We start from the raw sequence: 27208 nt of genomic DNA on the forward strand, positions 1-27208 counted from the left end.
GACTTTGTGGGTCACAACAAACTATGAAAAATTCTTCAAATGATGGGAATAACAGACCACCTGAACTGCCTCCTGAGAAATCTGTATGCAGGTCAAGAAGCAATAGTTAGAACCAGATACAAAATAACAGATTGGTTCCAAATTGGGAAAGAAGCACCTCAAGGCTGTACATTGTCACCCTGCTTATTTAACTTATATGCAGAGTACATCATGTAAAATGCCATGCTGGATGAAGCACAAGCTGGAAGCAAGACTGCCAGGATAAATATCAATAACCTCAGATACACAGATGACACCACCATTATGGCAAAAAGCAAAGAAGAACTAAAAAGTCTCTTGACAAAAGTGAAGGTGGAAAGTGAAAAAGTTGGCTTAAAACTAAACATTCAGAAAACAAAGATCTCATCATCTGATCCCATCCCTTCATGGCAAATAGTGGGGAAACAATGGAAACAGTGGCAGACTTTATTTTTCTGGGCTCCAAAATCACTGCAGATGGTGACTACAGCCATGAAATTAAAAGATGTTTGCTCTTTGGAAGAAAAGTTGTGACCAAACTAGACAGCATATTAAAAAGTAGAGACATTACTTCACCAAGGTCTGTCTAGTCAAAGCTATGGTTTTTCCAGGAGTCATGTATGGATGTGACAGTGGACTATAAAGAAAGTTGAGAGCCGAAGAATTGCTGCATTTGAACTGTGGTGTTGGAGAAGACTCTTGAGAGTCCCTTGGACTACAAGGAGGTCCAACCAGTCCATTCTAAAGGAGATCAGTCCTGAGTGTTCATTGGAAGGACTGATGCTAAAGCTGAAACTCCAATACTTTGGCCACCTCATGGCCAGAGTTGACTCATTGAAAAAGACCCTGATGCTGGGAAGGATTGGGGGCAGGAGGAGAAGGGGGTGACAGAGGATGAGATGGCTGGATGCCATCACTGACTTGATGGACATGAGTTTAGGTAAACTCCGGGAGTTGGTGATGGACAGGGAGGCCTGACGGGCTGTAATTCATGGAGTCGCAAAGAGTCGGACACGACTGAGTGACTGAACTGAACTGATATTTTAAATAACTTGTACATAATCAAGCACAGGATTATATTCATGATTTCGTTTGACAATAGCCTCAGTTATAAATAGGAGGATGAATTAAAATGGCTAAATATCATTAACATATTCATTTTTCAATTGAACACTTTTGAATAATTAAAAATGAGAACACAAATTCAGATAAGCCTTATATTTTCTATCAACTGTCGCAGAGGATATTCTCCTGGGTCCTATTTGTGATTGTCTACCCCTATTGCCATACAGAAATGGTCAAACAAGTGCACTGTGAATTTTTCCATGTGGAATACTGTCTGATCACACTCCCTTTAGCCTACAAAAGAAAAGTACAGGTCATGCTAATGTTCAGGATTCACATATTGGCAGTGATTTGGTTTAATAAATATAATGGATTAGATATATATTAGATTAATAAATCTGCATAGAGACTGTTTTTAATTTACCATATCAGCAACATTTATCTTCTTTCATAGGATATGTTTTTGTTTTTTTTTTTTTTTGATCAGTGAAAGCTAAGACTCACCCTCTCTATGTAACAGATTTAGAGAAGGGCAATTGGGAAGATAATTTCACCATGATTATCAGGACTCCGTTAAGAAGACACCCTAGGAAAATTGCAAACTGCTTATTTCAGATAAATTTTGAATTTTACTAAAGAAATCCCTATTGATTTTAAAATAATAGAAGAAAATGAAAATATTGGCCCAACCTTCATTCTAGATGGGTTACTACTAGTGTATCTTTTCTAATTCAACTGTCTTTAGGAGAATATCTGGATCATGAGAATACTCTACCACAGTACAAGTGGTAAATTCAAAAGATGAGTTTAATGGTGCTTTTATCATTTGAATATCATAAAAGGAAAAAAGAGATAAATATTTTAAAAGTCATTTTTCTTATCCTAGTTCCTGTTGCTAAAGTATAAGTATACTTTAATTGAACTTTGTAGATGAGCTAGGGGAAATTAGACCACACTGTCTAGCAGAGACTGCCCAACTCCTGAGTAGATGGCTGAGACCATCATTTAAGGGTAGTCAAGAGAGAAGGAAATGGCAACCCACTCCAGTATTCTTGCCTTGAGAATCCCATGAACAGAGGAGCCTGGCAGGCTATAGTCCATGGCATCCCAAGTGTCGGACATAAGTTAGTGACTAAACCACCACCACCAAGAGAGACAAAGTATATGCAAAAAAAAAAAAAAAAAAGTGGAGAAGATAATTAATTTACACAGAAAGTAGAATGATGTAAAATTAGATAACAGAGAAAAATAACTGATTATATATTTTCCAAAAAGATCAAGAAATATTCCTTGAAAATGGATGCACCTGACAGTATTCAATTTATAATGACAAGTTTTAAGTAGGCTTCTATTCTTTATAGTCAAATAATTTGCTAACCAAAACACAAGAGAAATTATGGTCTTGTTCTTGGATGAGATAATATCTAATACAATAAGTGAGCAGAAAAGAAGACAGAGAAAGACAGGGAATATGGTTGTTTAGCAATTAAGATTAGATAACAATCATGAGGAATTCAAACAGTCAAAATAATCAGTTGTAGTAAATCTATTAATTTCCCTTCTTATAAGTCATAGTGTAATGCTAAATTTTTGCTCAAACCTATTTCCTAGGTTAGAATTCTGGCTTCACCAAGTTACTAATTATAAGACTTAGGCAAGTTATTTAAACTATTTTTGTCTTGAATTTTTCTTCTTTGAAATGAGAATGATAATAGTGGCTATTTCAAAAGTTTGTTGTGATAAGTGCTTCAGTCAGTCAGTTAATTTGCTCAGTCATGTCCTACTCTTTGTGACCCCATGAATTGCAGCACACCAGGCCTCCCTGTCCATCACCAACTCCGGGAGTTCACTCAAACTCACGTCCATGGAGTCAGTGATGCCATCCAGCCATCTCATCCTCTGTTGTCCCCTTCTCCTCCCACCTTCAATCCTTCCCAGCATCAGGATCTTTTCAAATGAGTCAGCTCTCTGCATCAGGTGGCCAAAGTATTGGAGACTCAGCTTCAGCATCAGTCCTTCCAATGAATATTCGGGACTGATTTCCTTTAGGAGTGACTGGTTAGATCTCCTTGCAGTCCAAGAGACTCTCAAGAGTCTTCTCCAATACCATAGTTCAAAAGCATCAATTCTTCCATGCTTAGCTTTCTTTATAGTCCAAGTGCTTACAGAAATAATAAGCATACAAAAAGCACTGACTGACAGAATGGCTGCGATCCAAAAGTCTACAAGTAATAAATGCTGGAGAAGGTGTGGAGAAAAGGGAACCCTCTTACACTGTTGGTGGGAATGCAAACTAGTACAGCCACTATGAAGAACAGTGTGGAGATTCCTTAAAAAACTGAAAATAGAACTGCCTTATGATCCAGCAATCCCACTGCTGGGCATACACACTGAGGAAACCAGAAGGGAAAGAGACACGTGTACCCCAGTGTTCATCGCAGCACTGTTTATAATAGGCAGGACATGGAAGCAACCTAGATGTCCATCAACAGACGAATGGATAAGAAAGCTATGGTACATATACACAATGGAGTACTACTCAGCCATTAAAAAGAACACATTTGAATCAGTTCTAATGAGGTGGATGAAACTGGAGCCTATTATACAGAGTGAAGTAAGCCAGAAAGAAAAACACCAATACAGTATACTAATGCACATATATGGAATTTAGAAAGATGGAAACAATAACCCTGTGTACAAGACAGCAAAAGAGACACTGATGTATAGAACAGTCTTATGGACTCTGTTGGAGAGGGAGAGGGTGGGAAGATTTGGGAGAATGGCATTGAAACATGTGTAATATCATGTATGAAACAAGTTGCCAGTTCAGGTTCGATGCACAATACTGGATGCTTGGGGCTGGTGCACTGGGACGACCTAGAGGGATGGTGTGGGGAGGGAGGAGGGAGGAGGGTTCAGGATGGGGAGCACATGTATACCTGTGGCGGATTCGTTTTGATGTTTGGCAAAACTAATACAGTGTTTGAGGTTTAAAAATAAAATAAAAAAAAAAAAAAAAAAAAAAGCACTGACTGAGGGTAACTCAGTTTTTTTTTGTTGTTTTTTTTTTTTTTTTTTTACATTGTGAAAAGACAAGACTCTATTTTTTAGGTTTTGAGAGTCTTTCTTTGGTGAGGGAAAATCAGTTTTCAGAGCATTTGGGGTACTAGAATTTCAGACAAATTATTTACATGGGTTATTTTATTCTTTTTTTACTGTTGATATTGTTGTTGAAATTTAAATGTAACCAAATTTTAGTTAATTAAGAGACAAGATGAGAAGAGGACCAGAGCAAATAGGAAAAGGGCAAAGACAAAGCTTATATTTTGAGGGAAATTGATTTGTATGGCTGTATTGCTTTTAGTCGGAGAAGGCAATGGCAACCCACTCCAGTGCTCTTGCCTGGAAAATCCCATGGACGGAGGAGCCTGGTAGGCTGCAGTCCATGGGATCGTGAAGAGTCAGACACGACTGAGTGACTTCACTTTCACTTTTCACTTTCATGCATTGGAGAAGGAAATGGCAACCGACTCCAGTGTTCTTGCCTGGAGAATCCCAGAGATGGCGGGGCCTGGTGGGCTGCCGTCTATGGGGTCGCACAGAGTCGGACACGACTGAAGCGACTTAGCAGTAGTAGTAGTAGTAGTATTGCTTTTAGTGTGTTTTATAGACTGAATGGTGCGCTCCCTGCTACCAATTCATATGCTGATGTCCTAATTCCCAATAGTTCAGAATGCAATGGCATTTGGAGATAGGGCTTTTAAAGAGCTAATTAACATAAAATGAGGCCATTAGGGTGGGCCGAACCACTGTGACTGGGGTCCTTATAAAAGGAAATCTGGGCACACAAAGACTCGATGGGATATGAACACCCAAAAGAGAGACTACTTGAGGACACAAGGAGAAGGCACCCATTTGCAAGCCAAAGAGTAAAGCTTCAGAGAAACAAAACCTATGGATACCTTGACCTTGGGTTTCTAGATCCAAAACTGTGAGGAAATAAATTTCCATTGTTAAAGCTTCCCAGTCTATGGTACTCTGTGATGACAGACCTAGCAAACTACTATAGCAAGCAATAGCAATTTTACTTACAACTATTATTTTGAACACAACTGTTATCTGTGTGAGTCTGAAATACTCTAGTCTTGACATTTTTAATATAAGTAAAACAACTGCTTATATAATACTTCATTAGCATAATTAGTATCAAAATATCATAAATACACTATTATATCAGTTATTGGCAAACTTATTTAAAAATTTTAGATTACATGCTAGACAACAATGTGTTGACCACTGATAAGGAACTGAAGGGTCCTCTGATATAACTAAAGGACCGCAATGGAACTAATCAGGAGTGTTCCTATTCCATTGGGCTGACTGAGCATCGGTGTCCAGAAAACTGTGTCAAAGTGGGTGTGAGGACAGGAAGTAACAGAAACAGACATGTCAAGTAAATGTCCTCAACTGGAGGGATGAAGGAAGGATGGAAAGAGATTTTGGAATCTAGTTTTAAGCAGAGAGAAGGCAGGGAAGGTTTTCAGAGAAGAGAAGAGAAGTAGTGAGGATCATTGTAGGTTTATAAGATTCTAAATAGTCAACAAAGCCAACAATTGAATATTTACATGAGGATTGTTTGTTCTATATGATACCATAAATATAAATAGAAAAGAAATTCTCTTACCAAGTACCAGATGAATATCAAGATAATAAAACTTTATCTTCTGTATATTTTTGAGGTGGACATGACTTTTATTTATAATTACAATAAAAAAGGAATCATACATCTCCTCATTTATTTATGAATAAATACTTACCTGATGAAAGCAGGCTGAATCAGTTCAACTATATGGAGTAGTATTTTCCTTTTATAACTGACATAGGTAAATGGCAAAAAATAACTGCATTAATAGGTTATAAACACAAGTAAAAACAGCAATCCACAAAGATCTTGACGCATTTGACTGCTTTCAAATAAAAATATAAGGCTGTGAAATAAAAATCATAATTGTTTTTGCCTTTTCAACTGAAAACATCTCCAGGGTTTGTGATTCTAAAAATAATAAATGTGCCTTATAAGAGCAGACATCTACATTTTTACTGATTAGAAAGTCAAAATCTTTCTACAGTAATCCTTCTTAGTCCTCACCTTTTTGTAAAATCCACTTTAAAATTACAAATCTTTAACTGTATACAAGTATTTCTGGAAAAAATCTCATAAATGAGGAAAATATAGTGCATTTCAAAACTCTGAGGTCAAAATCTCCATTCACTTCACCTGCTGTGCACATCAACGCAAAGACAGAGTGTCATAAACTCTAACTAACTTTCCTAATCTCGACCTATTACCTACCTCATAAGACTTGCTTTTAAATCATCCTGCCTATAAACACCCTCCAAATATCCTCTCCTAAAACCCTCATTTAGACATCTATTAAAATTTTGTCAATGTAGTATTCTTTTTTTCTTGCCAGTAGTTCTAACAAACTCAGTTTTGCTTGATCAAAAGTTGTTTTCTTCATAGTCATTTGTCAGATGAATAGTCAAAAATTGTGGAGATAAAGGAGAACTCCCAGTGAAAGCCTTGTGCAACCTGACTTAAACTCCTCTGCTTGAAACCTGTTCCTCCAAGATCATTGAAGTTTCCATCTAGGAGTCTCTCTGACAGCAAGGGTGAGGTATGCACTGCATTTGGTCTAAATTTTAAGTTATTTTTGGCATTCTCCCAAATGCAGAGTTTATGCCTCCTAGGAATGAGAATTGATTTTAGTAATACTTTGATAGCCTAATAAATTTTTTGAAAATTCTTGTTCTAGATGAAAACACCTGCTCTGTTGTTTATAACATGACTGTCTGTTTTCATGGTTTCTGTTGTGAGTCAATAAAGGGATTCATGAGGTTGGACTGCTTCGAGTTAGGTTTTGTTAGACTGATTCTCTTTAGATAAACTTTACCTGAGCATTCTTTTCAAAATCTTGTGAGGATCTTCCCCAGTCTTATCTTGGTTGATTCCAGTTAGTCTCATTTTGCTCAGAGTTAGGGAGTTTAATTTCCTCACCTGGTCTTCAGCCAGGTTCTTAAAATAGGAAGTTGCCCAAGAAAAATTTTAATGTGTTTTTCAGTTTATTTGGCCCTATAGATCAAATTTCTGATTGCTTTCTATTTTAGCTCATGTGCTTATCTCTCTAATTGGTGTAATTCCATCCAATATGTCTGCAACTGTAGAGTCCATTTCGGGGAACTTAATTGTTGTATTGATGCTTGATGCAATTCACTGGAGTTCAAATTATTGTTTAAGCCTGTTGTTTATACTCCTGTTTGGCTCTCAAAGTGTGTGCTAATGGGTTTCCTATATCTAAGGCTTCTTTTGTCCTTCCATAATGATGGTTTCATGTTTGTCCAAAGCTGACTCCTTCTCCCCTTTCTCTTTTCTTCTTTTTTCTGCTTCTCTTAAGAAAAATTGTTCTGTCACTATGTACATACATCTCTAGATAATCATTTAAACATTTCCAAAAGAAAGATTTAAAAAAATGAATAGTGTGCACTTTTTATGGATTGTGATTTCCTTATTTGAGATACAACTAAGAATGTATTCTTGCTTACAGAAGTAGAGTTGATAAGGTTGGTTTTGCTTAACCAGTAAGTTTCTTTTGGATAGTTTCTTAAAATGTCAATGGTCTATAAGCATGGAAGAAAAATAGGATGAAATATAGAAAACATAAGATGTGAAAAATAGCTTATGAAACCTGCAGTGCTTAAGCACCGCTCTCTGTAAACAATGCTATAAATGAAAAGGTAAATAAAATTTTCTCTCATATGTAATATGAAATATGGACTTAAGAATATTTGAGATTCAATGACAGATTCGAAGTATATTTTATTTGTTGTCCTGTCAAGAATTTGTCATCTGAGAACCAATTTGAGATGTAAAACCTAAGGCTAGGCTTTAGATATCACTGGTTGCCACAGCACTGAATAGTTCGTGTAGACAGTAAAATCTCCCAACAACATGACACCCAAATTGTCTCTGACAGAAGGAAAGATGAAAGGAAGAACAAATAGAAATAATAGTAACAGTTGTCATGTATTGATGCTTCCTAGATGGCAGGCACTGCTCAAAGAGCTTTACCCATATTAACTCATTTTATCCTTTTTAAAAATTTTTGAAATAGAAATAATCATTATGGTCTTTAAAGTGTAATTCTTTCAATTAAATATTGATTTACAAGCACAAAGATTTTTCAGTTCATTTATTGCCTGTCAATTCCGAGAAAGGGGAGAAAAAAGGGATATTTTATTTATTTATTTTTTTTACTGAGTCCTTAAAAGGTCTCTTGATCTCAGAACTGAACTGTAAATCAGATATTCCTTAGTGACAAATTATAGCCACTGAACTATTGAATAATTCTTATTATGAAGGAAGAGTTATTTTTGCCATAGATTTTATATCTCAAAGAAAACTATAATATTAGCCAATACATATTTCTCCCCCAGATTGTGTCATCACTGTGGCTTTAAAAGAATCTCTTATTCTACAAAACTCTATGTCAACCAAGAATGGGATAGTTAAATTTCAACCAAAGTGAAAACAGCCTATTCTGAATGCTGAACAATAAAGAAAACACACAAATGTAGCAAATTTTGCAGAAAAATTACTAAAGGTAACTGGCAATCATGATTTGTTTCTCAGTGAAGATTTTCACCAAGCTATAAAAGAAATATAGTTGTCTATAATTTCAAATTATATAGAACATTAGCTTTCAAGAGAACAATGGGACTTCATCACTTTTTGCTCTTATTTCTAAGAAAGACAACACATTTTCTTCAATTTTAGTTCTATTCTTAAAATTCACATATTCTATTTCCTTTCTCTGTTTTGAAAACGATTCCCTCCAGTGGTCTGTTGGAACTAGGAGAAACAGTTGCAAGTTCTCTTAACCTAAGCAGTAACCTAGGTCTAAAATAACCTGTGTAATAATTCTAAGTTATAAACCGAAAAATAAATCAATGGTGATTTTTATTTTGTTTCACTTTTAATAATATCTATTATAAATTCTTTTGAAATACAGGGTATAATTGATCTGATTCTTTGAACATTCTCCCTTTTGAGGCTGAACTTCTAAAATGACTTACATCACGCAAAAATATGTAATATGTGAAAGTGAAAGTGAAGTCGGTCAGTCGTGTCCAACTCTTTGTGACCCGGTGGACTGTAGCCTACCAGGCTTCTCCATCCATGGGATTCTCCGGGCAAGAATAACTGGAGTGGGTTACCATTTCCTTCTCCAGGGGATCTTCCCGACCCAGGGTCGAACCCGGGTCTCTCACATTGGATGCAGACACTTGATACACAATTCAAAGCCTATCCAATTAGATAATCCAATTAGATTAGCAAAGGCATACAATCCACTACTTATCAGAATAAATTTCCCTAGGAATATTGTATGCTCAAGTGATACCTTACATAAGCAGCAAATCATGAATTATTGTTTCAAATGATGAATACATTTAAATATAAAGTAGGCTTGTGGGACTAGCACTTAACTAAACATTTTATTTTTCTACCTTTTTCAAATATCTCTGATGATTATGTTTACATACTAGAAGTTCATATCATCTGTAATTTCCTAGTTATGGTTTTTGGCAAAGAGAGGATTGGGAACATTACAGTCCAACAGAGAAAGTTGATAAAGCATTCTGAATTACAAAGCAGGTAGGTTGTAAGCCATGTCCATGATTTTCTTGAGAGTAACACATTCATAAATCAGCTTTTAATGATTTGGTATGTCCACTGTTTTCTAACTATGTGTCCATCAGAGTCTATTTATTTGTACTTGCAATCCCCCAAGTAAAATCCAAATTTTAAGAAGTATCACTGGCATGGTCAAACATAACCAAATGAAACTGAAAATCAATTTTCAAATCACAACAGGGGATTTTCTCATAAAAGGATGCATGTGTCTATAATTTGGGGGGTCTATTTCTAAGGAATGCATCTAGAAATTATCGAAAATGTTCCTTTTCTCTCAGATGTTTAAGAAGCATTTTCAAAATCTGTCTTATAGGAATATAAAACTCCTTATTTAAAATGTTCAAGTGTACCAATATTAATCTTTCTTCAGAATTCCAGGTTAAGGATGGTAACATGATCTCTACTTACTCTGTTTGTTACTTGGGGAGATTTGAGCTCTGCCAATTATATAAAAGTGATTCCTGCTCATTACAAACTTGCACTTTATTTCCATTGCATCAGTGGCTCTGGAATTTCTGTAACTTCCAATAACACAGCCACAATCCAAAAGTTCTGATAATCACTGTCTCTCACCTTAGCTTGCAACATTAAGTATAATTTCTGAAATTAAATGCTTAATCCTGATTTAGATTTCGAACCATAACAGCTTTCTTTATCCATATAAAGTCTCCTATCATGTGTATTTAGACTTGTGATATAAGTGTTAGTCGCTCAGTAGTGCCCGACTCTTTGCGACCCCATGGATTGTAGCCCACCATGCTCCTCTGTCCATAAGATTTTCCAGGCAAGGATACTGGAGTGGGTTGCTATTTCCTTCTCCAGGGGATCTTCCCAACCCAGAGATCAAACTCGGTCTCCTGCACTGCAGGCAGATTCTTTATCGACTGAGCTACAATGGAAGCCCTGTGATATAAGATATTCAGAATAGGGATGGTCAGGTAGTTTTCAGGTAGGGTAGAAGAAAAGACAACTTGCCATTCAAAATTATTTTGTACAAACACATGCACACATACACACACAGGTGCATGTGCATATGAATCTTTACTAAGTTAACAAAAAGTGTACTTTGGAAAATACAATACTAATATTTAAAATAACAAAGGTGAGAGAGTCAATTCCTAAGCAAATTGATAAGAAGTCCTAGGTCCCCAAGGAGGAGAAAGGGGTCTGGGGCTCTCAAGGAGGAGAAGAAAAAAGTCTTTTTTTTTCCCCTCTACATTTCTTAGTCTTAGTCACATAAAACGTTTTCTTCTTTAAGCCTGGAACTGATGATTATACAACAACTTCAAACTCTGTACTAAGGATTATATAACAATGTAACCTGCTTGAGGACGGTTTCTCCTTCCTGAAAACCTTCTGACTAATCCTGATATTTTAGAATGTATACTATGGGAGTGGATCTGGTAAAATCTTTCTATTGTTAAATTCTAATCCTGTTATCTTAAAATGTAAATTGTGGGTGTGGGTCTAGTAAAATTTTTACAACCTTGAGACATTCTTTTGATTTATTGTAATAACCAATTAAAAAAGTATATAACTCCCTTGCTTAGACCAGGGAAGGTGGTCCTCCCCATCTCCCTTCTGATCTCTGTGTCAGAAGCTTTCTCTGTCCCTTTTTCACTATAATAAAACTCTGCTACACAAAAGCTCTTGAGTGATCAAGCCTGGTCCCAAGTCCTGAAGCAAAAATCTTCTTCAGAGATCACGAATCTGACATCATTCACCATAAGCTATCAAAGGTATACAATCTTATAAAAAAAACTGATAGCAACCTGGTTTTAGCCACAATTCATAGTAAAAATACTGTATATAGGAGAACAGAGTTTCCTTAAGGAAAGAAATATGATTTGTCCATGTGTCATATCCAGTGAAATTTCACTGAGGATGTTTTTATGAGTTATAAGATCCACAAGAGGCAAGAAATTCACTCACAGATAGAAGTTTCAGTTATATGATGACATTTTACACAGCATTCCACTAATTTCCCTTTTTAAACAACCTTGCTATTACTTATTATGATCAGCATCCTCAATTTACATGCATGTATAAATACATTAAAAAATGTAACTATTTTTTTTTTAATACAACTAATATGTGTTTTCAAACGTTTTACAACAATACAAGCAATTTAGGTACTGCTCATATCTTTTTCCTTCAGGAAATTTGTATTTTAATCAATTATTCTTAATTTATATTTTTATACAGCATGCAGTGTTCAGATCTGGCCTTCCTGTCTAGCAATTAGCCTTTTAACAATATTTACCACTTAGCTAGACAGCATATTACTTCCTGCCTGCTTCAGTTCTCCATGCAAAGTCTCAAATGGTAAACAGAACATTTTAAAGGACACTTCTTAAACCTTATAAATATTTGGTAAGAGGCCCTTAGTATCACATCCGTCAACATCTATTGGGAACATCTGTCATTTGAACTAAGACAAATTAATTCATCTTAAGAAGTAATCATTGTCATTTTGTCTTCATCAATCACAATAGCATTAGGATGAAAAATTCTAAGAGGGTATTTTGAGTAAGAGTTTTCCAAATCCACACATTTCAATTTAACATAATCACAAGGACTTTATATATACATCTTCGTAATACACACATGTAACAGAACACAGCAAGCAGGAATCAGAAAGATGCCTGTCACAATTCATAAGCAAGAGAGATCAGGACACTCTTAAGGAATTACACTCTTATGTATAGGTCACTTACCACTGAAACTTGATAAACAGTGTTCACAACATATTTCTCCTCTTGTCTGATACCTCCCTAAAGTGTCTTACCATAGAATGGATTAGACTTTATAATCATAGGGAAAACTGAGGTGAGTGTTAGGTTGACTAGAAATAAGCCCAAGTAACACAGTATTGCCCAGACAGGGAGTGAAGTGGCTGTTTTGACTTCTGTAGTTGACTTTTCTTCCTGGATAGGAGGTGTCAAGTGAAGACATAATAATGCTTTCATTAATTTGATGATTCTACCTTCTTCACAATAACTCCACTAACCAAGAATGGAGGCCCAAATCAAGGATGTCCCCTCAATGCAGATGTATATATTAAATTGTAGGTCATTAAAAATTTGGCCTTCACACAAACCACAAAATACCTTCAAGAAAAAAATTTTAATTTAAAATACATTATTGACATATTCCTTACCCATAAGTATATTTATAATAAAATAAAATCAGAAGAAATAAAAAATAAGCAATAAAATTTAACAGCAACTCTTCTCGGTAAAAGCCTTTAAATATAACATGAAAAAACTAAAAAATCTTAACTTAAAAAATGATTTTTGCTGCCATTTAGCAATGTCATCACATGGCTACATGGATCTGAATTTCCCTTCTTTAGACACATGATTGCTCTTGGACTAGGATACAATGGTGAGGAGTTGAAACTGTATGTCCTCAAACACACCAAATCAGCAGAAATAAATCACAACTGTCCTGCTCAGGTGTGAACTTTTACTTAGAACATGAGGAGTTGAGTTCTTTCTCTAACTAGATCCACTTTAGTTCCAACTGACAGACAGTAGTTACCCTCACAAACCTGTAAATGGCTCCGAGATCTTCCTTATACAGTACATGCTTTTACCTTCTGTCCTACAATACAACATATCTCTAGAGATTTAACTACATTTCACCTTCCCCAGCTCTTTTGCCAATGTGATCCTACTGTTGTGCATCCCTCTAAAGGAATAGATTCTTCTGGATAGAAATAGCAAATAAATGGAAAGAGGCCCCACATGACAGTTAACTAGGAACTAAAATGCCAAATACTAAAAACACACAACTGGAAATTAGAAGAGCAAAGAAAGAGGGGCAAACATCATGCATTAAATACAGAAGAAATGTGTTTTTACAGAAAGAGAAACCACAGATGGGAAGGAGGGTTACATCATTCTCTCATTTTATAGACTAAGTGTCTTCACTTTTGACCCAAATTATTCTGTAAATATCACCAAAAATAAAATTACCTTTTGAGTAACAAGAAAATATTGATTTACTGAATTAAATATCCCACCACCTCACTACACCCAGCAACGTGAGTCACAGAGAAAAGTAGAGCATTTACACGTTTAGACTGAAAAGGATTTTATCTAATTAAAATTAGATAATAATATATATCACGTAAATAGTATGATATTCTGTTTGATCCTACTAAAAATTTCCCTTCTGTATAAAGCATCTAGAGTAGACACTAATTAAAGGAAATTTCAGAATCACTAGTCTTACCAGAGCAACTTCACACCATCGAACAATGCACACCCACCTAGCAGCATATGCCAAAACCCTTGGACACGAAAGTGAAGAACCACAGATGCCATAAAATGTTTTCATTGTTAGAATTATGCTAATCTTTCATTAAATCACTTTAAATATTGCATCAAATCTTTGCTCAAAAAGGTTTCTCTGCCCTGTCTAGAGGGCCCTCCTGCTTTAAAAATCCGCTTTAACAGAAACAAAACACTTACCTCATTGGAGACAGGATATTTTCTTCAGTTTCAGAGAAGCAAGTACAAATAACTCATTTACATAAACATGTGTAAAATGTGTTTTGGCCAGAGTGAATGAGATGTTATCAAAATCCCTTTCAACACATCCCCATCATCCTTAACATCATCAGCATCAGTCAGCATCACCCACCACATCAGGGCAACACTGAAACCCTTCTCTCTTCTTCTCCATCCCTCTCCCTTTGATTTTCTTACCTCTCTCCCTCCTTGTACTGACTCCAATCTTTTCAAGTTCAAACCCTGAAAAAGGGAAAAAAAAACAAAAACAAAAAAAACTACATTTATTACTGATGGCAAAGAAGTAACTAGTACCAGTGAGAAATGTTGAAGTGAAATAATTCATTTAACAAAGAAGATCTGAAGGCAGATTAATATTTCTTACATATGATAATGTCCATAACTGAGTAAGTCTTCAAATATGGTATCAATGCACTTCCTGCTAAATCCCAAGACATTAAGTAAAAATAAAATATAAAGCATTTTTTATTTTTAGTAATGACTGTCGGTCCCTCAGTGAAATAACAATCTAAAAGGATTTGCTATGGTAGTAAGCTTTTATTCTATTGTTCTGCACTTGGCACATCCTGGAGCCCAGATCTGAGTTAAGGTTGATAAAAAGAATTAGCTTTATTTGCAGCACTGATGATCATCTAGGAAATATTCAGAATTTTATCTCCTGAAAAAATTTCTCATCTTCTATTATCATAAATGCTTTTTACATTAAAAGAGGAGGGATTCACGTTAAATCCCCAATACTAAGAATAATTAAATGAGAGAAGACTCCCTCTTTCTTCGCATGCCTATTGCAAATATGCTTGTGGCACTAGAGTCAGCCTGTCCATCTGTCTATCCTCCCTAGAAATACTGCTATTTAGAAAGTGAGAGAATGGAACAAATTGCTCCCTCCCGCAAATCCAATAAAGGGCTTCCATGGTGGCTAAGACAATAAAGAATCTGCTTGCAATGCAGGAAACCCAAGTTAATGGGTTAGGAAGATCCCCTGGAGAAGGGCATGGCAACCCACTCCAGTATTCTTGCCTGGAGAATCCCAAGGACAGAGGAGCCTGATGGGCTACAGTCCATGGGGTCGCAAGGAGTTGGACACGACTGAACAACTTTTCAAAACAACAACAACAAATACAATAAAAGTTTCAATTACTGTTATTTTCCTTATTGTAGTAGTTTTGTATGGGGAAGGAACAATATGAAAATTGTAGTGACATATGGTATCATAGTACCTAATTCTTTCTTTTTACCTTCCTTCCTTTTTCTATTTTTTTCTCTCTCAATCACGCCCATAAATTATTTTACAATACATATTTATTTGGTATGTACTATGGGTCAGACACCATGCTAGATACTAGGATTATCAGTAATAAATAGTCCTCAAAGTTTAGGAGATCACCGACTACACACACAAAACTGAAGATAAAACTTCAGGATAATGATACCAGGTATACAATATTCTCTCTCAGCATAGGATGAAAGAGACAATTCAGTCAATGAATCAGCAAATACATAAAGGACCACAGAGGAGAATCACATCTAAACAGTGGTAGAGGCTGAAGAGGAAAAGCAGAACAGCATGCAGCACTCTAAAAACCTGGCTACACAACGTCTGGTGTCTGGATTTATAGCATATTCATTTCTAATGATGACTCCACCCAAGACTAGCAGAGCAGGTAAATATATTTTAACACATTTTCCAGGGAATTCACGTGCATATTAAGAGTTTGAAAACCACTGCACTAAGAGGTCTATGAAAGGTGAATGGTTTAGTTGGCATATACTGTGAGTTGTGCATAAGAGACGGAAAATAGGCTGAAAAGTTGATCAAATTGTGAAGTCTTAGACTGTTCTTCAGGGCTTTCGTGGTGGCTTAGATGGTAAAGAATTCACCCGCAATGCAGGAGACCCAGGTTTGATCCCTGGGGTGGGAAGATCCCCTGGAGAAGGAAATGGCAACCCACTCTAGTATTTTTGCCTTGAGAATCCCATGGACAGAGAATCCCAGTCCATGGAGCTGCAAAGAGCTGGACACCACTGAGCAACTAACACAGACTGCTCTGTGTTTTTGTTGTCTCCAAGCTGCATATTTATTGTATAAGGATGTATTTATGTATTTTTTAAATTTGGTGACAGCATTTATGTTTAAAAATGTAAAAGATTTATAAGATCTGATGAGAAACTGGAGTGTTAATGTTTAACACATTTTCAAGTGGTTTTTAAATTATCTCATATATTAAACATTTCTTGAATTGTTTGATAAAAAATAAGAACAAAAATATTAAATAACTCCACTTTGTTTAAAAAATATGACTATTACACTAATGATTCTAGTAAAGGCTCTAGAATCAACCTGACAAATAGTTATTTTTATAAATAAATGACAGACTGATTTCTGAGTGCAGAAAATTATCTGCATTTGCAGGATACACTTTGAATAGCTTTTATTGACTATGCCAAAGCCTTTGACTGTGTGGATCACAACAAATTGTAGAAAATTCTGAAAGAGAGGGGAATACCAGACCATCTTACCTGCCTCCTGAGAAGTCTGTATGCAGGTCAAGAAGCAACAGTTAGAACTGGACATGGAACAACAGACTGGTTCCAAATATGGAAAGGAGTATGTCAAGGCTGTATATAGTCACCCTGCTTATTTAACATAAATGCAGAGTACATCATGAGAAATGCTAGGCTTGATCAAGCACAAGCTGGAATCAAGACTGCCAGGAGAAATACCAATAACCTCAGATATGCAGATGACTCCACCCTTATGGCAGAAAGTGAAGAAGAACTAAAGAGCCTCTTGATGAAAGTGAAAGAGAAGAGTGAAAAAGTTGGCTTTAAGCCAACATTCAGAAAACTAAGTTCATGGCATCAGGTCCCATTACTTCAAGGCAAATAGATGGGGAAACAGTGGAACAGTGACAGACTTTGTTTTTTCGGCTGCAAAATCATTGCAGATGGTGAGTGCAGCCATGAAGTTAAAAGATGCTTGCTCCTTGGAAGAAAAGTTATGACCAACCTAGACAGCATATTAAAAAGCAGAGACATTACTTTGCCAACAAAGGTCCGTCTAGTCAAAGCTATGGTTTTCCCAGTAGTCACGTATGGATGTGAGCATTGGACTATAAAGAAAGCTGACCACTGAAGAATTGATGCTTTTGAACTGTGGTGTTGGAGAAGACTCTTGAGAATTCCTCAGACTGCAAGAAGATCCAACCAGTCCCCCCTAAAGGAAATCAGTCCTGAATATTCATTAGAAGGACTGATGCTGAAGCTGAAAGTCCAATAGTTTCGCCAGCTGATGCGAAGAACTGACTCACTGGAGAAGACCCTGATGCTGGGAAAGATTGAAGGTGGGAGGAGAAGGGGATGATAGGTTGGATGGCATCATCAACTCAATGGACATGAGCATGAGCAAGCTCTGGGAGTTGGTGATGGACAGGGAAGCCTGGCGTGCTGCAGTCCATGGGGTCACAAAGAGTCAGACAGGACTGAGTGACTGAACTGAACTGAAATTTCATATGAAATAAAAAATATAAAACAGAACCTGAGAACATTTCTTAACCTGGCAGTGTAGGCTAAAAATAAATTCTAAAATGAAACTCATGCTCATAACTTTTAGGATATGGGAAACAATGTTATGATGTACTTTTGAATTCAGACAGACATGCTTAAATCTTTGCTTTGGTATCTTCTTTTGTGTTCTCTCTAATGAATTACATGATACTTTTCAACCTCTTCTTTATACTTGAAAAAAATAATAAATGTAATGATTATTATGTAGTTGCTATAAAGATTATATTAGGCAATATGTGTATAGCACTTAGCAAAGAGCCAGGAGGAACAGCATATTCCAAAATAGCAACTGCTATCTGGTCCTTTTGTTATAATTCTTATCATTATTACACTCATACAACATGTCTAAATATAAGATCAATTTGAGCAAAATACCCAGATATTGTACTTTTCTTTTGAAGAATGTAAATTATCACGCTTTTCTTTAACACCTTGATATATTTATAATGGTGTTTTGAATTTCTTGTCTGTTAATTCTATCACGCCATTTCCATTTCTATTATTATTGGCAATTATTTCCCAGTTATTAGTCATATTTTCCTATTTTTCCTTATGTCCAATAATGTTTTTATTGGTTCTCAGATATTGAGATCTTACTCTGCTTAGTGATAGATTTGTTTATTCTCTTAGAAGGAGTTAGGACTGTTTCTGCAAATGATTAAGTTATTTGTGGGTCCAACTAACTACAAAACTTGTTTTAACGACATTTTAGCCTAAGTCTGAAGTTGTCTTTAGAGTTATTTATCTTATATTACCAAAGCTCAACCCTTCTGTGCTCTCTACTGAATATTCCATGTGTTCAAAGAAAATTCACTACTCTGACTGAAAGAGATTCAAAAGATTCCCAGACCTAAGGAAACGTTGGGAATTCTATTTAAAATTCTCTTGTAATCATTCTTTTCTAGCAGTTATTCTTTGCCTAGCCTTTTCAAATTTCACTTGACATATGTGAAGGTTGTTTTTCAAATAAAATTCTCAGAGTAACACATATGTAGATTTCTAGAGCTCTTCTCTGTGTATTTTCCTCCTTTCTGGTAATCAGACCTACAAATTCTAGCTGCCTGTTCTCTCCAAACTCAAATAGTTGTCTCCTCAATTACAAAATTTAAAAACTCTGTAGTTCTGTCTGGGCAGTCCTTCCATGTACCAATACCTGAATTTCCAGCCTTCCTGTTTCTTACCACTGCATTTCTTCTTAAATAGTAGCATGATTTCGGGGAAGAAAACACACTTTTGGAAAATGAACACAATGTTGAACTCTTTTAGTTTGGTGGTTGTTTAGTCGCTAAGTTGTGTCCAACTCCTTTGACCCTGTGGACTGTAGGCCTCCAGTCTCTTCTGTCCGTGGGCTTCTCCAGTCAAGAATACTGAAGTGGGTTGTCATTTCCTTCTCTGGGGATCTTCCCCACCCAGGGATTGAACCTGGGTCTCCTGCATTGCAGGCAGATTCTTTACCAACTGAGCCACCAGTTTATCTATCAAGAAAATGATGTGGGGATGGAAAGATATAGAGAGTTGTACTGGATGGCCACTTGTAGAGCTTTAAAATCTACTATCTGTGCTGTGCTTTAATTTTAAGACAGACAGTCTGGTTCTCTTACAGGTTCTTACTATGCATCTTTCTAGTATGGCTTCTTAGTGAGACAGATAAACTATTCAAGAAATTAAGAAATTCCAATGAGTTTGACCCTGGTGGCCTAGACAGTAAAGCATCTGCCTGCAATGTGGGAGACCTAGGTTTGATACCTGGGTCAGGAAGATCCCCTGGAGAAGGAAATGGCAACCCACTCCAAGACTCCTGCCTGGAAAATTCCATGGACAGAGGAGCCTGGTGGGCTACAGTCCATGAAAAAGAGTCGAACACGACTGAGATACTTCACTTCTTCTTCAATAAGTTTGAACGCAGTTTGATAAAAATACTCTCAAACTTATCTGGTTTATAAATTCTGGTTTTCTTAATTTGGATATCTAAATTTTCCTCTATCAGATTGCTGCACACACTTTAAATTCAGTGTTGAGTTTCAGTTATATTGCTGATTAAAAAAAAAAAAAAAAAGACCTTAGTTGTAAATATGGCTTTCTAACCTTAGTCATATTTAAGATTCATTTTGTAAGTAATAGTACTGAGATATGTGACTAGTCATAGGTTTACAGAATAAACTTAGAAATTCAGAAACTTTCCCAAGGCTGGTGACCCTACTTAAAAACTCCAAGAATTCACTCTTAAATATAATTTCCAGTCTTCCTTTAAAGTTAATGAACATAGTTTAAATATTCTTTGTGGTCTATTATAACTTTTTTAGGCCATTATATTGGGAAACTGTTTTTCTTATATTATATTGAAATATTTATGTCATAGAGAGATTTGTATTCAGCTGTTTGAAAGTTCTATAGAGCTCATTAAGATTTGAACTAAAATCCATCCAAAGACAAAAAAGAAAAGAAAACATTCAAGTGCAAAAAATTATCAAACTGTTTTTCTTTTTTTCTTTTTTAAATTAGTCATGTTGGTCACCTTTGAAACTCTGTATCATGGTATCTGTAATTCATTCACTGGAAACTTTACATTGCTCTTTATTTTCCTTCTCAAAAACCAATATATGTCATTGCTTTTGGTGACTTTGGCCCATTCCTCTGTCATTTTAAAAATGGAAAACCATTCCATATTTTAAAAGTAATATTGAAATTACATCACAGGATACTTTAAAATGTCCACATATTAAAAACAGTATATATTTGTTGAATTTTTACTAGATGACAGGCATAATGCTGAGCACTTTACATGACATTTTTTATTCCTCACAATCACTTTCTATTGTAAGAACCACTATTAATTCCCATTTTTGCAATAGAATCATTGAAGCAGAGAAGTTAATTCACTTGCCTAAGGAGACACAGCTAGAAGGAGGTGGAGTTAATTACTGAGCCCAGAGTATTTGACTTAGAGCTCCTTTTGCAACCAGTATACATACTGCCTCCAAAAGGAACTATTATTTTATGTCTTACATGTATTGAGATGAATGTCTAATATGATAAGACCAATATGTGCTTAATAAGTAGATGAGTACACCTAAACACAGAAGTATATTAAGTTCACATATATCATGTCATCTTTACATATTTAAGAAGTAAATGAAAGATAAATTTTTGGCTTTGAATTCATTTAGGATTTGGAAATAACTGTGAGAAAAAAAGTTAAAGTAAATGAGATTGGATTCCAGAGTTCCTGATTTCTTGGAAAGAAATGTAAAATTCAATTGAAATATCCTGGGGCAGACAAAGATTAAAAGAAAATTAATTCAACTATGTGGGCATAAATAACATTGCATAGAGCTTGTCTGTGATTATCATTGCTTTAGGCTAACTAAAATATTATACAAGTATAGTACTTCCATACCTCCAGTTTTCTAGCAGTTCTCATTTTGGTATACTGCATGTTAAATTTCTTCTGCTCCAGGGATTTGGGTCCTCATATTCCATGAGTTTATATACAATGAAATTTTCCCTAAAACTAGAATTTTTCCAGTATTTCTGATGTTCACAGCTGGCTCATCATTTGTGATGAAAGTGTCTCTTCATTTCTGATACGAGACTAATCAACAACATAGAATTTCTATTAAGATTTGTGTAATATTATTTCTTACAACCTCTATGTTTTATTCTAATTCTTAAGTGGAAAATTAAAGACACAGTTTCAGACAATAAGTAATCTCAGATATTGCCAATGAAAATTGTAATGTTTTAGAAACCCTCATGGTGGTAACATCAGTCTAACTGCGAAATTTAACAGATATGGCCAGGACTCCTAATGAGTGGAATGTGGCACTGCAAAATTTTGAAAATCTATCCCTTGATTAGGCTAAGCTAATTGAAATAGTATTCTGTCTAGTAAGCTGTGTTTTATATTCTTACTATGGAATATAAAAAGAGAGAACTTCCTAAAGTAGTTCAAGAGAGAGGACCAATAGATAGAACATGTTTGTCTATAAATCTGTATTTCTATAATGCCTGAGCCCATCTCTTTCTAAACCTATTCATATCACCCGTACACAGAATCTGTGTTTTCAGTGTAGTCCTTGTTCATGCCAAGCATTGTTTTAACATAGACTTCTGAACCAGGTGCTCATCCCAGGGGGAACTCTCTTCACCTAGATGCTTGCACAACCAAACCCACAGCTTCTAGGTGTATACTTACATCTTACCTTCTCAGGGAGGTCTACTTTATCCCCTTATTCAGAATTTTATTCTACTCCCTCCCTACTTCACTGCAAGGGACACTTAAATCTCTTAATATACTGAATACATCTATCACTATTGTATATTACCAATCTTTCCAATCTGTATTTAAGTGCTACAAAGGCAAGCATCAAATCTTTGTTGCTGTGTTTTCTAGATTATCCCAATTGTTCAAGCAGTGCCTGGAGAATGGTGAGTGCTAAAATATTTAAATATTTGTGGAATAAATGGAAATTTATTTTTCAATTTATTCATGTATCTAAAGCTTTACCTAATCTGTTCTATGCTAAGTCACTTCAGTCATGTCCGACTCTGTGCGACCCCATAGATGGCAGCCCACAAGGCTCCCCTGTCCCTGGGATTCCCCAGGCAAGAACACTGGAGTGGGTTGCCATTTCCTTCTCCAATGCATGAAAGTGAAAAGTGAAAGTGAAGTCTCTCAGTCGTGTCCGACCCTCAGCGACCCCATAGACTGCAGCCTTCCAGGCTCCTCCATCCATGGGATTTTCCAAGCAAGAGTACTGGAGTGGGTTGCCATTGCCTTCTCCGAATCTGTTCTATATTAATTTATATTTGTAAATTGTATGGTCTGCTAGCTTTAGTGATCTAACAGATAAAATGTTGACATCCCTATTAAAGTTAAATCAACAAAAAATCTAAAAATTCATTTATAATTTTTAAATTTTCAGCATTTTCTCATCACACTAAATCTTTTGCAAGACCAAGGCAAGTGTGCTGTTAGGTTTTCAATTAAATATCTAAGCAATAATCAGTAACAAATTGACTTTATAAGAATTTTAGGAAAAATTGTTGATTTCAGAATATCCCTCGAAGCATAATTCATAACAGGACAGTATTCCCTTTCTACCAAGATGACAATGATTATTTCAGGATAAACACTAAACTAACATATGCAAGTCTGGAAAAACAAACCAAGTTCAATTAAAATAAACAGCATGGATTACTGGATTCTATCTATATCTAGAGTAATCATTCAGCTTTATCATAATTCTTAGAAAATTAAAGTTTAGTTCAGAAAGACTGAGTCTAGACTATGAATTGAGAACAATGCCAATTTATAAAATGGTATAGTTACATATGATTACATATAATGAATTCTCAGTTCAGTTCAGTTGCTCAGTCATGTTCGACTCTTTGCCACCCCATGGACTGCAGCACACCAGGCTTCCCTGTCCATCACCAACTCCCGGAGCTTATGTCCATCGAATGCCATCCAACCATCTCATCCTCTGTTGACCCCTTCTCCTCCTGCCTTCAATCTGTCCCACCTTCAGGGTCTTTTCCAATGAGTCAGTTCTTTGCAGTTGATTTCCTTTAGGATTGACTGATTGCCTCTCCTTGCAGTCCAAGGGACTCTGAGTCTTCTCCAACACAAGAGTTCATAAGGATCAATGAATTCTAAATGATACTAAATGGGTTTTCGATACTGACACTGTCAATTACTTCTTAAGCAGGATATCTTGATGAAAATTCAAGAGAAGCTGGAAATGCCTCTATTTAACTTTTTCATTCATCTGCTTGACCGGTTCATATTCTATCCATGCACTTTCCTGTGTCACACTTCTTTGTAGTCTGCATTAGATACCTTTTTGTTCATCAGAGCCACTATTATTAATAATAGAAATCTCAACATCTGATCTCAATTCTTTAAAGTTTCCTTTAAGTAAAGAGTTTATGAATTAGATCACTAAAGGGACTCTGCAAAATGCTCACTGCTCACTTATGACCCAGAGTTGGGGTCTCAGTTGACTTGTTGGGTGCACCTCTCCACGGTGCCCTCTTCTTGCTGAGGCTGCACTTCTCTGGCCAGTAGCCTCTGTATATTACCTCAGTGTTTCTGGCTTCACTGAAGTGATAGGATGAATTTATATGTTTCTTCCTTCTGAAAAAATATACAAGACCCCAGTGTTGATTGCAACATTATTTACAATAGCCAGGACATGGAAGCAAACTAAATATCTATCAACAGAGGAACAAGAAGGTGTGGTACATTTGTGCAATGGAATATTACTGAGCCATAAAAAAGAATGAAATTAGGCCATTTGCAGCAATATGGATGGACATAGATTATCACAGTATGTGAAGTAAGTCTGACAAAGAAGACCAAATAGTATGGTATCACTAATATGTGGAATCTAATTTTTTTAAATGATACAAATGGACTTATTTACAAAATAGAAACAGACTCACAGATTTAGAAAACAAACCAATGGTTACCAAATGAAAACAATGGGGAAAGGGATAAATTAGGAGCTTGTACTATATATAACACAGATAATCAAGAACCTACAGTACATAGCACATAGAACTATACTCAATATTTTGTTATAACCTATATACATTAAATAGACTGGATCTTTGATGCCTTTTTAATTTCTGTCACTGTCACTAAAACTCAAATTGGATTCACTGTCTCAGAAAGATATCCCGGGCCATGGTGATACAAAATATGTTGTTCAGTCCCTCAGTTCAGTTCAGTTCAGTTGCTCAGTTGTGTCCAACTCTTTGCAACCCCATGAATCAGAGCACGCCAGGCCTCCCTGTCCATCACCAACTCCCGGAGTTCACCCAGACTCACGTCCATCGAGTCAGTGATGCCATCCAGCCATCTCATCTTCTGTTGTGCCCTTCTCCTCCTGCCCCCAATCCCTTCCAGCATCAGAGTCTTTTCCAATGAGTCAACTCTTCGCATGAGGTGGCCAAAGTACTGGAGCTTCAGCTTTAGCATCATTCCTTCCAAAGAAATCCCAGGGCTGATCTCCTTCAGAATGGACTGGTTGGATCACCTTGCAGTCCAAGGGACTCTCAAGAGTCTTCTCCAACACCACAGTTCAAAAGCATCAATTCTTTGGCGCTCAGCCTTCTTCACAGTCCAACTCTCACATCCATACCTGACCACAGGAAAAACCATAGCCTTGACTAGATGGACCTTTGTTGGCAAAGTAATATCTCTGCTTTTTAATGTGCTATCTAGGTTGGTCATAACTTTCCTTCCAAGGAGTAAGCATCTTTTAATTTCATGGCTGCAGTCACCATCTGCAGTGATTTTGGAGCCCAAAAAAATAAAGTCTGACACTGTTTCCACTCTTCCATCTATTTCCCATGAAGTGATGGGATGCTATGATCTTCGTTTTCTGAATGTTGAGCTTTAAGCCAACTTTTTCACTCTCCACTTTTACTTTCATCAAGAGGCTTTTGAGTTTCTCTTCACTTTCTGCGATAAGGGTGGTGTCATCTGCATATCTGAGATTATTGATATTTCTCCCGGCAATCTTGATTCCAGCTTGTGTTTCTTCCAGTGCAGCGTTTCTCATGATGTACTCTGCATATAAGTTAAATAAGCAGGGTGACAATATACAGCCTTGACGTACTCCTTTTCCTATTTGGAACCAGTCTGTTGTTCCATGTCCAGTTATAACTGTTGCTTCCTGACCTGCATACAAATTTCTCAAGAGGCAGATCAGGTGGTCTGGTATTCCCATCTCTTTCAGAATTTTCCACAGTTTATTGTGATCCACACAGTCACTCAGTTGTGTCCAACTCTTTGTGACCCCATGGACTGCAGCATGCCAGGCTTCCCTGTCTGTCACCATCTCCCAGAGCTTGCACAAACTCATGTCCATTGAGTCGGTGATGCATCCAACCATGTCATCCTCTGTCATCCTCTTCTTCTCCTGCCTTCAATTTTTCCCAGCACCAGGGTCTTTTCCAATAAGTTGGCTCTTCACATCAGGTGGCCAAAATATTGAAGCCTCAGCTTCAGCATCAGTCCTTCCGATGAATATTCAGGACTGATTTCCTTTAAGATGGACTGGTTGGATCTCCTTGCAGTCCAAGGAACTCTCAAGAGTCTTCTCCAACATCACAGTTCAAAAGCATCAATTCTTTGGAGCTCAGCCTTCTTTATGGTCCAACTCTCAAATCCATACATGACTACTGGAAAAAACCACAGCTTTGACTATATGGAGCCTTGGTGGCAAAGTAATGTCTCTGCTTTTTAATATGCTGTCTAGGTTTGTAATAGCTTTTCTTCCAAGGAGCAAGCATCTTTTAATATAAAATACAGAGAGCATCAAGAAGAGAAATCTTGACAAGAAAGACATCTTAATAGTATAGATGACTCACAGAGCAATTTACAAATAAACTTATCTTAAAGAAAAAATGAGAATCAGAAAAACAATGAATATATGTATATATATTAATGAAACACTTTGCTATATACCTGAAACATTTTTTTTTGTAAAGTCAAACAAGCAGTTAGGAGTTAATTAGTGATAGAACATCCATATGAATTTTTTGTATTTCAAAAGCAAGAAAATGAATTGTGCTTCTCTTATTACTTGCCTTTTAGGTCTATTTATTTGAGTACTATGGCTTGCATACATTTAAAGAGAAATGGGTTGTATCTTTTATTTTTCATTTGTTTGCCTTAGCCAAGCAAACAAATATTCTGGAAACACCTTAAGACCCCTAATTGCCAAGGTCTCTAGGCACATGAACACTTGTATGCATGTTTTGACCACATAAGGAAAATATATTTTAGCTATTAAAATAATTTGAAAACAAATAATCCATCATCCTTTTATTCTCTAGTAGTCATACAAAGGCTATTTTTTTAACCATTCATGCAAGTCATAACAACTTTTCTTTAACTCAGTCTTTTAGGAGAGTTTGAGATTTCAGGTATGGACATGTTTATATTCTGTATATTCTAAAGTTATCATCTTATTAATAAAAAGTTTTTCTTATTTGCCTTTCACATTCTTTAGTTATGCCATTTCTTACAAGGAAAATTCTAGAATAACAAGCCCATTTCCTCTCCCCCAAATATGGTGCTAATGCCTTTGTTTACTCATACACACAAAATGTTTCGGGTAATTTCAGGCATTTTAGCTGGAGAACTTTAGGGAGCCTTGAATACACTGAATTGAGGGATTGAAAGGACCATCATTCTTATAATGAAAACCATTAACCCATATAGTTAAAAGAATCTGCTCAGGGCTTCCCTTGT

At 36.1% G+C, this 27208-nt stretch overlaps 1 protein-coding gene across 14 annotated transcripts in view; it reads right to left on the reverse strand.

Moving 5' to 3' along the window:
* The window catches only part of CCSER1 (coiled-coil serine rich protein 1), a 1462911-nt gene that overhangs the window by 470549 nt on the left and 965154 nt on the right, over positions 1 to 27208 (reverse strand). For 12 of the 14 annotated variants that reach the window (XM_025290710.2, XM_025290711.2, XM_044946320.1 and 9 more), the window contains exon 10: positions 14551 to 14595. In XM_025290710.2, coding sequence (XP_025146495.2) covers positions 14551 to 14595 — 45 coding nt within the window. Of the gene's footprint in view, positions 1 to 8911; positions 9446 to 11745; positions 12946 to 14550; positions 14596 to 27208 lie in introns of those variants that run through there. The other 2 variants (XM_044946317.1, XM_044946318.1) reach the window with 2 other exon arrangements.

The sequence above is a fragment of the Bubalus bubalis genome, chromosome 7 (assembly GCF_019923935.1).
Source record: "Bubalus bubalis isolate 160015118507 breed Murrah chromosome 7, NDDB_SH_1, whole genome shotgun sequence".
NCBI classification, from domain to species: Eukaryota; Metazoa; Chordata; class Mammalia; order Artiodactyla; family Bovidae; genus Bubalus; species Bubalus bubalis.